Genomic DNA, 14,108 nt, shown 5'->3' with positions numbered 1-14,108 from the left:
TTTTTTTTTCCCCCTCTCCCCCTCCTCCCCCACCCGTTGATCTAATAACTCCTCTATTGAGAGGGGGTGTGTTGAGGGTCCCCCGGAACTCCCCAGGAGACCCAGACAAACCAAGAAGTGGGATCAGAGAGGGAGAGGGGGAGAGGGGAAGGGGGAGGGGGAAACGGGGAAAGAGAGAGGGCGAGAGATGAAAGAGAGAGAGAGAAAAAAAAAAACACCCCGTACCTCGGAAGCTGGTCACTCGTCCAAGTTCCCGAGTAATATTTTTCCCCTTCCCTCCTTTCACTGCCCAGCCGGCCTCATATCAATCTATAGAGCCCCCTGCTATAAAAGGGAGAGTGATAGAGGGAGGGAAGGAAAAAAAAAAAAAAAAGACTTTTCTCCTTTGAACGCCTCCGGCTTACCTCCTCCTGGAGGAAAGGCGTTATAGGTGTGGAGAGTGTATATGCAGTGCAGAGCGTGGGGCGCCTCCGGAGCCCCCCCGTATTTGCCCACGTGCACCCTATCTAGTCTTATTTTACCGTAGGTCTATTCACCCCGTTCCCACACTGCACTCTCCTTATTCCCATTAAATGCCTTCGTTCTTATACATTCTTATACATTCTACATACTGTATACTGTCTATGCATTCCTCCAGTCTTTTACATTCTTTACTTCTGCAAAATAAGTGCAGTGTGGGTGATCCTGCCCCAATCACAAAAAACAGCAAAAACAGCAAAAAAGAGCAAAAAAAAAAGAAAAAAAGGAAAGGAATATCTAATTAATGTAGATTGCTAATATCACAAAGCTAATTTTTAATTAACTAGTTGAGTAATATACATTTCCCCCCTCGTCCTTAATTTAGTAGATATATTATCCAGCCGGCATAATTCTGTAAACTCATTATAACATTTGTACAGTCCTAGACCAGATAATCATAAAAGGGACCACACACAAAAAAAAAAAAAACCTCACAAAAAGTGGGGGCATAAGACTGCCAAGATTCTTTCTTCTCATCTCCAAATCTAAACCCCAATTTATATCCCCTTCTGTATCTACATATCTTAACAGATTGACGTATACTTATATGCCATCATACTTGACTATTATACTGCTTGTTTGCATTCTTTTACATTCTTTCTGTTCCCGCCCCCCCCCTCCTTGATACAAGATCCTCAGTACCCTTATGTGTTCTGCTGCTCTGGTCCTTATTTATGGTTCCTTCCCTTATCCAAGGCCCCTATACCCCTTTACCCCTTTAACCCTCCCACCCTTTAATCTCTTCTACTTTATCCCCCCCCCCAACTCTGTCTCCGTATCTTCGTGTCCCTGCCAGTGTTTTAGTGTAGTTAGTATACCATTCAGTGTACTAATATTCCATGTCAACTCAGCAACTCTATAAAAAAAAAAAAAAAAGATGTAAGGGCTGTTGCCTCGTGTATCAATGTTTTTTTTTTTTGTTTGTGCAAGCTTTCTATTATGCCTTTTGTGCCCCCCCCCCTTCCCCCCCTTCCCCTCCTATCCTTCCCCTCCTGCCCTAACTATGGCAACACTTTTACCCCCCCCGTAGTATAAGAAAAAAAAAAACATAAATACACAAAACACTCACAAAGCAACCCTCCCCCCTATTGGGCCTCGGTTATTACATATAGCATATAACATTTACCTCATTTTTCCCACGTATACGGTACCAGTACTTATAATATCATATAATATCATATATAATTTCATATATCAAAAAAAAAAAAAAAAAACAACACCAAGACACTAAAAAAAAATTGTAACACACCCCCCCCCACCCAGAGGAGATCAAGGGGAATGGGAGTATGGAGGATAATCTAATTCCTGCCGGACTTCAATCATCCATTTATCTGCCACCCTTAGCCACATAGCCCCTTTGTGTCTTTTTGTCCATTTTACTCTTATTTTCGGCCTTACCCTCTTGCCGCCTCTGTCTATATAGCTACTATACAGCTACTATATCCATACCTTTTACCTCTGTATCCCTTTCCCCTTCTCTCCCCTAAAAAAAAAAAAAAAAATGGCCCCCCATCAGAGATGCCATCTTTCTAAAAAAAAAAAAAAAAATTAGGCACACAGAAAAAAGTCAATTTCCTATTTTCTTTAGTTCCTTAGTTCCCTTAATTTCTCTGGAAACAAATAAAAAGTCCCCAAAAAAAAAAAAAAAAAAGAAGAAGACACAAAAAGGGCGTCCAGGCCTCAAAAAAATAAATAAATGGGGGGGGGGGGGGGGGGGAATTCCCAAAAATGTTCCATTATCCTTTTGGGGTTTGTTTTTGGGGTTTGTTCTTCAAATATAGTCCTTTATTTCCCTTTCTCTTTCCTTCCTTTTTTCCTCTTCCCTCCGTTCAGCGTCACCTTCTCTTTTTTTTTTGCCCCCTTATCTCTCATATAGTTCCTGTGTGTTAGCAGAGTAGAGAGCCTATATGGGGAATCTGTCTATTACTGTCGGCAGTTCTAACCAATTAGGGACATTTATAGGATCTGCTCCCAGAAACTGAAAAAATTCTGTTAGTTGGGCGGGGACCCTCAAGTTGAAACTCTGCCCATCTTTCTTCGCAATGATTGCCAAAGGGTTTTCCCATCTATATGTAGCCTCTTTGGTGCGTATGAGCTCTAGTAAGGGTTTTAACATCCGTCGCCTCCATTTTGTTTGCCGGCAGAGATCTGGGAAGATCTGTATATCCCCATCCTCCCACTTTATTGTTCCCTCCTTCCATGCAATCCGCATTATATCTTCCTTAATCCTGTAGAAATGTATCCTACAGACCACGTCTCTAGGATTCGATTGTGCAGGATATCGGGTAGTAGGGACTTTATGTACCCGGTCTAATTCGATCACTGTCTCTGGGGGATTTTTCAAAACTCGGTTTAGTATAGACATAACTGTTTCACGCAAAGCAGACCCCTCTAGACTTTCTGAGACCCCCTTTATTCGGATATTGTTCCTCCTGCTCCTGTCTTCAGCTTCCTCTGCATGTAATTGTATCATGGCTATCTGCTGATACTGTCTCTTAAGCTCATCCTCCATGTTCGCCATTTTGCGCCCCAAAATGAGGTTTTGCTCTTCTAAATTATTAATTTTGAGCTCTCCCCTCGTCACTCCAGAGCGAACTTCCTCTATCTCCGCTTGCAAAGTCCCCATTATGCTGGTTGTCAGTGCTAGTATGTCCTCCTTCGTGGGGAGCGCCTGTATTAGTACACTAAGCTGTCTGATATCGAGTACAGCTTCTTGTTCCTGGGTCTGTGTGTCCTTTGTATTACCAAGGCATACCTTTGCTCCCCCATCCTTCATTATCGATATTTCAGCGGAGGGCTCCAGCTGTCCTGTGCCTCCTCCTCTGGACATACCTCTATCCAGCATGTGTGTTACTGCGGGCGCTTGCGATGACACCTCTGGTAGGGAATCTCGCCTCCCAGCCATCTCACGAGCCGCGTCTGTGGAGTCTGTAGTCAAATCAACGTCACCGGTGTCTGTTTGCGGCGGGGAGCCCTCCTTCGCTCTGAGGTAACGGGTGATATATGATTTTTAGGGTTGAGACGCTCGATACACCAGTACACCTCCTTGTGCCTCTGCCTCGGTGCGACATGAGCCGCTGCGATGGGGTGTATAGCCTGCTTTTGCCGGTCCTTCTGATGTGTGCACGCTGTGCTCTCGTTAGGGGCTCCTCTCTCGCCTCCTCACTCCGCCATACCTAAGCCACTCCCCCCGGAAACGGAAGCCATTGGGCCAGATTCAGGTAGCCGATCGTTTTTTTAACTGATGGTGTGTAGGCACAACTGACCATCAGTGAGCTTCATAGGTTAACCGATGAAAATGATCCATCAGACCGTTCTCATTGGATGGACCGATCATGTGTACAGGGCTTAAGAGTGTATCTTTATAAAGAGTGGGTAGTGATAATCTTTACAAATGCCCATAGTGTTAAAAAACTTCAGGTATTCTTGCTGAAAACCACCATTGCTCAGCTCCATCAGAAAATGCCTTGTAGCCTGTGTGTCTGGTTATAGATTTGAGTTACAGATCCAAAAAAAGCATGAAGGGAAAGAAAGCATAAAAAGTCAAAACGTGCTTTTCCTATAGTGGTTACGGGTCAGTGACTCACAATATTGAACACTAACCACCATGCAACTAGCATTTTTTAAAATATGTCATCAAGATCCTGGTAAAATACACGTTATGTATTGTGTTATTTTATGAATTATACTATTTGGGATAACGTTATTCTGTTTGTTTTTTTGTTTGTTTTTTACAGTGTTTCTTTGTCCTGGCTTGCTTAAAGGAGTTTACCAGAGTGAACATCTATTTGAATCTGATCACCAGTCAGGTGCTTGGTGCAAAGATCCTTTACAGGCACCTGATAAAATATACTATATGCCTTGGACTCCATATAGAACGGATACCTTAACTGAGTATTCTTCCAAAGATGACTTCATTGCTGGTCGTCCAACAACGACATATAAACTTCCTCATAGGGTGGATGGTACAGGCTTTGTTGTTTATGATGGGGCATTATTTTTCAATAAAGAACGAACCAGGAATATTGTCAAGTTTGATCTTAGAACAAGAATTAAAAGTGGAGAGGCCATTATTGCAAGTGCCAATTATCATGACACCTCTCCATATAGGTGGGGTGGCAAATCAGATATTGATCTTGCAGTGGATGAAAATGGACTGTGGGTGATCTATGCAACAGAACAAAATAATGGGAAAATTGTTATTAGCCAGCTGAATCCTTACACATTGAGGATTGAAGGAACCTGGGATACAGCCTACGACAAAAGATCTGCATCAAATGCCTTCATGATCTGTGGAATATTATATGTTGTCAAATCTGTTTATGAAGATGATGACAATGAAGCCACTGGGAACAAGATTGATTACATTTATTTTACTGACCAAAATAGTGATTCATATGTAGATATACCATTTCCAAACTCTTATCAATACATTTCTGCTGTGGATTATAATCCTCGGGATAATTTGCTCTATGTGTGGAACAATTATCATGTTGTGAAATATTCCTTGGATTTTGGAATCTTGGACAGCAAAACAGGTATGTGTCAAAAACTTTCTAGTATATTGCACTGAATAAATGTGACAATCTAATCTCTGACATAATATTTGTATGTATCTCATGTTTTTTTTTTTTTAATAAAGTTTAACATGATCTACAGGTTTATGAAGATATTACAAAAAAGTTTAAAATTTCAATCGTGAAATCTAAAGCTGTAGTTGAAATACATCCAAACCTAATCACTAAAACTTATAATCTTTAACATATAAATTCCATTTCACAAGAAATTTACAGTATGTACAGCTTTCATTAAAATAACAATTGGTAATTCCGCAGCTGTGATGCTGCGCATTCCTAAGGTACATCACACTGTTGTCACCATAAGAAATCTTGTGTTGAGCAATGATATGCAGCTGCATACGTATCTACTTATCTAATATCCATACTCCTTGCTACTAAATAAAAAATACAACGAGCACTATGCCATTCGTTTTCCTTTATGCCTTAATTTATTACATTATTATGGGAGTCTAGCTGGAATATGTTATCCAAGAAAGATCCATCTATTGCTTTTTTTTTTTTTATGATGATGCAATGTGCTTTAAGGGAACCTATGATTTTTACACAAATACATCACAAACTTGGAAAACAAAATTGCATCAGAAAAACATAATTTTTTTTTTTAGAAATGGTATTCCAGAAAGAACAGTGTTTTCTAAAAGAAAAGGAGGCAGTTGTTTATTATGCACAATGCTTTAGCAGTTAGAATCTTTGAAATTCTGTTGAAGCAACCCGAGGACCATTGTTTGATAAAAACTTTCTGGAATACCATGTCTAAACAATGTTTTCAAGTTTTTCTGATGATATTTTTATTTATTTTTTGCCAAGCTTGTGATGCAGTTGTGTAAAAATGATAGGTTCCCTTAAAGCACATTGCATCAAGCTAAAAAAAAAAAAAAATGTATGGATCTTTCTCGGATAACATATTCCAGCTAGACTCCCATAATAATGTAATTAAGTACGGCATACAAGAAAACAAATGTTATAGTGCTCACTATATTCTTTATTTAGAAGCAAGAAGCGTAGATTTAAAAAAAAAAAACTGTAATAGATCAGAGTGCATTAAAATTAACCATGTGGTATGACTGAGTAATAACACACAGCATAACCCAACTATTGTGTTTGTAATTCTGTATGATGACACTTAAACTACTTACAGCATGATGATGTAATCAGAAACAGGCTCTGTCTTACGTGTTACGTCTCTAGGGGACTTCTTCAGAGAATAATGCTGTATTTTGTCGTCAAGTGGAAGGATCCTATCGCCATATTAACACTTTATGGGAAACAAGCTCTATAGATCCCATATCATTCAACAGGTCATTTTGCTAAGGTGAGCAGTGTGGCACATGATGGAGACTATTGCACTGCACAGAGTGAGATAATATGATAAGAACACCTGATGTTCTCTTGGAATTGGACTTTTTATACACTAATGTTCAATATTGTTTTTTCGTGCATCATAACTTTTGCACATATTTGCTATATTAGCATGTGCTTTTTCATATTTTAATCACTGAGGAGTTTGTCTGGTATTATGAGCTATATGCATTTATATTCTATGTATTATGGTTTCACATTCAGTTTTGAGATATTTTATATCAGAATTCTTTTGCACTATTAGGCCTTATTGTTTTTACATTTTGTAGTCATATGTACTTACAATATATATCACAGAATGATGTGATGTGGATTTACACAGTTGTTAGAGATTATCCTCATTTTAGGTTTCATATTTCATTTACAGTGGGGTCTATGAATTGTTTATTTAGTGTTATTGCACCTAATTCTTTAGACTTTGTTTGATCTGTTGCACCTTTATCTGTTGTTTTTGTTTGATAGCTCTGCACTGTTTAGTTGTTTTGGCTGGCTTGCTATTTAGGACAGGATACATAATTGCACAGATTTGATTTTGAGTTATTAGTTACACAGCTGGTAAGGTTGAATAAGGTGTGCTTTAACTGTTAATTGCGCGATCATGCAATGCTGTACCCAAACAAAATTTGTGTCCTTTTTTTCCCAAAAATATATATCTCTTTTGATGGTATTTGATTGCCTCAGAAATTCTAATGTTTGCGATATAAACGGAAAAAGACCGAAATTTTGAAATAAAATGATATTTTCAAATTTTTGTTATAAAAAAATCCAATAAACACAATTTTAGTCATGATGGAAACAAAAAACTGCGCTAATCATGGACTTACGCAGCGTATATAAAGCTACGTCGGCGTAAGTCTTTGTGAATCCGGGCCTATAACTCTTACGCAAACCAATAAATATATGCTTATTGACATTTTTTTTTACCAAAGACATGTAGCTGAATACATTTTGACACCTAAATGTATGACTAAAATTGTAAGGAAAACAAAATAAAGCTGCGCCAAAAAGTTATTTGATCATAAGGGATAACCCCTATAATAATGAAAAACAGTCCGTATGGGTAAATAAATAGTCCACAGTAGATGTTATCACAGAAAAAATTGTGGTTAAACCGAATCCTCCAGCAGACACACTCATGTAATTAAACCTTAGCAGACCACCACTACGTGAGGAAAAACATTGTCTGAAGTGATCCCTTCACCAGTAAAAGGGGCTGCTTACCAGAGGGTAAGCCAATTTTGCATTTGGCTATAACCCAGCCGCGGCCTTTAATCCACCAGATGACAGCTCACAATGGAGGAAGCAGCACTCAGGAACCCGCCAGATGACACTTTCCCGTATGTAAGGTTAGAAGACAAAAGAGGGATGCACCATAGCGTAATTCGGTCATAAAAATTTAATGAAGTACGGTTGGAAGGTACTTGCACAACATCATAGTAAAAACAGCTTAGCAGCATGCAGTTTAAAATCAGAACAAGCCGGCCGGCAAGTTTAAACGGAGCCCTTCCTCCTCAAAACGTGGTGACGATACTGCCTGTCCTTCCCAGACGCGTTTCGTCATCAACGGGGGCCATTGAGAACGTCAGTTGATGACGAAACGCATCTGGGAAGGACAGGCAGTATCGTCACCACGTTTTGAGGAGGAAGGGCTCCGTTTAAACTTCCCGGCCGGCTTGTTCTGATTTTAAACTGCATGCTGCTAAGCTGTTTTTACTATGATGTTGTGTAAGTACCTTCCAACCGTACTTCATTAAATTTTTATGACCGAATTACGCTATGGTGCATCCCTCTTTTGTCTTCTAACCTTACATACGGGAGAGTGTCATCTGGCGGGTTCCTGAGTGCTGCTTCCTCCATTGTGATCTGTCATCTGGTGGATTAAAGGCCGCGGCTGGGTTATAGCCAAATGCAAAATTGGCTTACCCTCTGGTAAGCAGCCCCTTTTACTGGTGAAGGGATCACTTCAGACAATGTTTTTCCTCACGTAGTGGTGGTCTGCTAAGGTTTAATTACATGAGTGTGTCTGCTGGAGGATTCGGTTTAACCACAATTTTTTCTGTGATAACATCTACTGTGGACTATTTATTTACCCATACGGACTGTTTTTCATTATTATAGGGGTTATCCCTTATGATCAAATAACTTTTTGGCGCAGCTTTATTTTGTTTTCCTTACAATTTTAGTCATACATTTAGGTGTCAAAATGTATTCAGCTACATGTCTTTGGTAAAAAAAAATGTCAATAAGCATATATTTATTGGTTTGCGTAAGAGTTATAGGCCCGGATTCACAAAGACTTACGTCGACGTAGCTTTATATATGCCGCGTAAGTCCATGGATGCGCCGTCCTATCTATGCGCCTTATTCTTGTAATGAGATACGCCTGAATTTTGGCTTCCTACGACCAACGTAAGTCTCCTACGCCGTTGTATCTTGGGTGCATATTTACGCTGGCCGCTAGGGGCGCTTCCATTGATTTACGCGTTGAATATGTAAATGAGCGAGATACGCCGATTCACGAACGTGCTTGCGCCCGTCGCAGTAAGCTACGCCGTTTACGTAAGACGTACGTCCGGCGTAAAGATAAACCACCAAATAGTTGGTCTAAGTCATGTTAGGTATGGACGTCGGAACTGCCGTCGGATTTTATGTCGTTAGCATAAGTCGTACGTGAATGGGGCTGGGAGTAGGTTACGTTCACGTCGTTGCCATTGAGCTGTCGTATCTTAGGGAGTAAATTCAACGTGATTCTGAGCATGTGCGCGCATGCGCCGTTTGTTCGGGAAGTCATTTACATGGGGTCATGGCTAATTTTAATACAACACGCCCACTACCTTCCTAATTTGAATTAGGCGGGCTTACGCCGGCCCATTTACGCTACGCCAACGTAACTTAGGGAGCAAGTGCTTTGTGAATACTGGCCTTGCCTCTCTATTTTACGTCGGCGTAAATGAGCTGCGCTACGCCTGCTTAAATGTACGGCAATCTACCTGAATCCGGCTAATAGTGTCTACAAACTAGAGTACAATTTATGGAATCTACGCAGAATTTAGTTTATTACTGCCTATCTCATTTCTTGGGGTGCTAAAATGGCAGGGCAGTACACCTCCCCCCAAATGACCCCATTTTGGAAAGTAGACACTCCAAAGAAAATTGCTGAGGCATGTAGAATCTATAAAATATTTTTTTTTGTCACAAGTGACTGAAAAATTACCAAAAAATAAATAAAAAAGATCACTAAATGATATATTGCTCACACATGCCATGGTTATATGTGGAATTAGACCCCAAAATACATTCTGCTGCTTCTCCTGAGTTTGGCGATGCCACATGTGTAAGACTTTTTGGGAGCCTAGCCGTGTACAGAATGCCGAAAACCAAGCACCGTCTTCAGGATTTCTAAGGGCGTACATTTTTGATTTCACTCCTCACTACCTATTAAGCCTCGTACACACGATCAGTCCATCCGATGAGAACGGTCTAAAGGACCATTGTCATAGGTTAACAGATGAAGCTGACTGATGGTCCGTCGTGCCTACACATCAGAACGCGGTGACGTAAAACACAACGACGCGCTGAAAAAAACGAAGTTCAATGCTTCCAAGCATGCGTCGACTTGATTCTGAGCATGCGTGGATTTTTAACTGATGGTTGTGCCTACTAACGATCGTTTTTTTCCCATCGGTTAGGAATCCATAGGTTAAATTTTTAAAGCAAGTTGGCTTTTTTTTAACCTATGGTTAACCACTAGCCAACCAGCCACCGTCATTATACGGCGGCAGGTCGGCTCTCCTGGGCGAGAGCCCGTAGCTATACGTCCGCTCTTCGAGCGGCCACTAGGGGCGCGTGATCTCGGTCCTGTCAGCAGGGGAAATGCTGATCTTCTGTTCATTCAATGTATGAACAGAGGATCAGTGTTTCCCCTAGTGAGGCCACCCCCCCCCCCCCCCACAGTAAGATAACACACAGGGACATACTTAACCCCTTCCCCGCCCCCTAGTGTTAACCCCTTCACTGCCAGTGGCATTTTTATAGTAATCCAATGCATTTTTATAGCACTGATCGCTATAAAAATGCCAATGGTCCCAAAAATGTGTCAAAAGTGTCCGAAGTGTCCGCCATAATGTCGCAGTACCGAAAAAAAATCGCTGATCGCCGCCATTACTAGTAAAAAAAAAATTAATAAAAATGCCATAAAAATACCCCCTATTTTGTAAACGCTATAACTTTTGCGCAAACCAATCAATAAACGCTTATTGCGATTTTTTTTACGAAAAATATGTAGAAGAATACGTATCGGCCTAAACTAAGGAAAAAAAATGTTTTTTTTATATATTTTTGGGGGATATTTATTACAGCAAAAAGTAAAAAATATTAATTTTTTTCAAAACTGTCGCTCTATTTTTGTTTATAGCGCAAAAAATAAAAACCGCAGAGGTGATCAAATACCACCAAAAGAAAGCTCTATTTGTGGGAAAAAAAGGACGTCAATTTTGTTTGGGAGCCACATCGCACGACCGCGCAATTGTCAGTTAAAGCGTCGCAGTCCCGAATCGCAAAAAGTGCTCTGGTCTTTGACCAGCAATATGGTCCGGGGGTTAAGTGGTTAAATAACCTATGGGGCCCACACACGATCGGTTTGGACCGATGAAAACGGTCCATCAAACCGTTGTCCTCTGGTTAACCTATCATGTGTATGAGGCCTAACAGTTTTGAAGGCCATAAAATGCCAAGAAACCCCTCCTAAATGACCCCATTTTGGAAAGTAGAAACCCCAAGCTAATTGCTGAGAGTCCATGGAATATTTTATATTTTGCCACAAGTTGCGGGAACATTACAAACTGACCAAAAAAAGAAAAGAAAAATTGCACAAAGTTGTCACTAAATTATATATTGCTCAAACATGCCATGGGCATATGTGAATCTACAACCCAAAATACATTCTGCTGCTTCTCATGAGTACAGGGATACCACATGTGTGAGGCTTTTTGGGAGCCTAGTCGTGTACAGGACCCCAAAACCAATCACCACCTTCAGGCTTTCTAAGGGGTAAATTGGTGATTTCACTTCCTCACTACCTATCACAGTTTCGGAGGCCATAAAATTCCCAGATAGCACAAAAAAAAAAAATCACCCCATTTTGGAAAGTAGACACCCCAAGCTATTTGCTGAGAGACATGTTGAGTATTCTGCAGATCTTGCTTTTTATCACTAAGTTTTGAAAATATTTTCTTTCTTAATTTTCAAAAACAAATGAGAGCTGCAAAATACTACCAATGCCTCTTAGCAAATACCTTAGGGTGTCTACTTTTCAAAATGGGGTCATTTGCGTGTGTGTGTGGGGGGTTGTGCTATCTGCACATTTCAGGGCCTCTGCGATAGGTAGTAAGGAGTAAAATCACAATTTTACGCCTTTAAAAAGCCTAAAGGCGGTGCTTGGTTTTCGGGATCCCGTACGCGGCTAGGCTCCCATAAAGTCTCACACATGTGATATCCCTGTACTCAGTAGAAGCAGCAGAATGTATTTTGGGGTGTAATTCTACATATTATTATTATTATTATTATACAGGATTTATATAGCGCCAACAGTTTACGCAGCGCTTTACAACATCAACGCAGCGCTTTACAACATCAATGTTTGAGCAATATATAATTTGACAACTTTGTGCAAAAAAAAAAAGGTTTGTTATTTTCCCGAAACTTGTGGCAAAATATAAAATATTCAATGGACTCAACATGCCTATTAGCAAATAGCTTGAGGTGTCTACTTTCCAAAAAGGGTCATTTGGGGGGGGGGGGGGGGATTTGAACTGTCCTGGCATTTTATGCATAACATAACATAACATACAAACTACTTGAAGACAAAGCCCTTTCTGACACTTTTTGTTGTGTTACCTTAAAAAAAAAATACTAGAAAATTACTTTGAACCCCCAAACATTATATATTTTTTAAAGCAAAGGCCCTACAGATTAAAATGGTGGGTGTTGCAATTTTTTTTTTACATAGTATTGCACAGCGATTTTTGTTAAACACAATTTTCTTGGAAAAAACACACCTTTTTTGAATGCACTAAAACACACTATATTGCCCAAATATTTGATGAAATAAGGTGATCTCATGCCGAGTACATGGATACCAAACACAGCAGGCTTTAAAATTGCGCACATACATTTATAAAAGCCTTTAAAATTCTTTACAAGTACACCACTTTAGAGTTACCGAGGAGGTCTACTGCTAAAATGACTGCCCTTGATCTGACCTTTGTGGTGATACCTCACATGCATGGTGCAATTGCTGTTTACATATGACATCAGACTGATGCTTGCGTTTGCCTTTGTGCCTGAGCACGGGGGGGACAGGGATGCTTAATTATTTATTTCGCTTTTTTATAATTTTTTTAAAGTGTTTCTTTCATTGTTTTTTTATCTTTTTTATTGTTATTTCAGGGAATGTAAATATCCCCTATGATAGCAATAGGTAGTGACAGGTACTTTGTTTTAAAGAATTGGGGTCTATTAGACCCTAGATCTCTCCTCTGCCCTCAGAGCATCTGACTACACCAAGATCGGTGTGATAAAATGCTTTCCCAATTTCCCAATGGAGCTGTTTATATCCAGGGAAACCTGAGTCATGAAATGCTAGTAGCTTCCGGTTTCTTAGGCCATAGAGCCATTCTGGTCTCCGATCAGCTCTATAGTCAGTTGGCGGAACCACCGGCTGCATTCTTGAGTTCCCTGTTGGGAAAGGAGAGCCTGAGAAAACCATGGAAGACGGTGGGAGGGGACATTCCCTCCCACTGCTTGTAAAAGCAGTCTAAAGGCTAATTAGCCTCTAGGATTTCTTTCACATGAAAGCTGACCACTGGCTAAAAGAATGATACCAAGATGATACCTCTGGTATCCATCTGGTAACCATCATCTAGCATCATACTAGTACATTGCTGGTCCTTGTTGGGCATATATTGTAATGTTCTTTTTTTTTCATGCAGCCTGTGGGCTGCATGAAAAAAAAAAAGAGATTGATCGGTGGGTATGCCCACCATTAGAATACCGCCCTTCATCCACTCACTTCTATTGATGGGCATACATGCACCATTTTAATTTTTAACTGTGGTGGGGAAATCACCTTCTACAGCACTGGAGTCGCTGATTTTTGTATCGTGAGAGCAAACGCGGTTGCTGTCAAGATAAATAAATCAGTGCTGCAGCTCAATGGCGTACCTGAAAAGCAAACAATGGTAACGATAAAACATTAACTCAAAAAAACAACTTGATGTTTTAATGCAATCTGTGCCTAAAAAAAATATATGCCGAAGCATGGGGGCAATCCGCCCTAATGTTATACATACTAGCTCATTATGCCTTTGTCTTGAAGTTTTTTTTTTTTTACAACCACTTTAAAGAAAAAAAGAAAGCTGCTAGAATGGCCCAGCCAATCACACTTCTTTATGGACCTTGCTTTGTGCACTGGACCAAATCATTTGGTCGAGGGGGGATTATGGTGTGGTGTTGTTTTTCCAGGGGTTGGGCTTGGCCCCTTAGTTCCAGTGAAGGGAACTCCTAAAACATCAGCATACCAAGACATTTTGGACAATTTCATGCTCCTAACTTTGTGGGAACAGTTTGGGGAAGGCCCCCTCCTGTTCCAAC

The 14,108-nt window shown here is 40.3% G+C and overlaps 1 protein-coding gene across 18 annotated transcripts in view; it reads left to right on the top strand.

Moving 5' to 3' along the window:
• ADGRL3 (adhesion G protein-coupled receptor L3) overlaps nt 1–14,108 on the top strand; it is a 1,059,382-nt gene that overhangs the window by 405,679 nt on the left and 639,595 nt on the right. For all 18 annotated transcript variants that reach the window (XM_040322560.1, XM_040322545.1, XM_040322548.1 and 15 more), the window contains one exon: nt 4,257–5,057. In XM_040322560.1, coding sequence (XP_040178494.1) covers nt 4,257–5,057 — 801 coding nt within the window. The remainder of the gene's footprint in view (nt 1–4,256; nt 5,058–14,108) is intronic.

The sequence above is a fragment of the Rana temporaria genome, chromosome 1 (assembly GCF_905171775.1).
Source record: "Rana temporaria chromosome 1, aRanTem1.1, whole genome shotgun sequence".
Lineage (NCBI taxonomy): Eukaryota > Metazoa > Chordata > Amphibia > Anura > Ranidae > Rana > Rana temporaria.
This window is presented reverse-complemented; position numbering and strand designations above follow the sequence as displayed.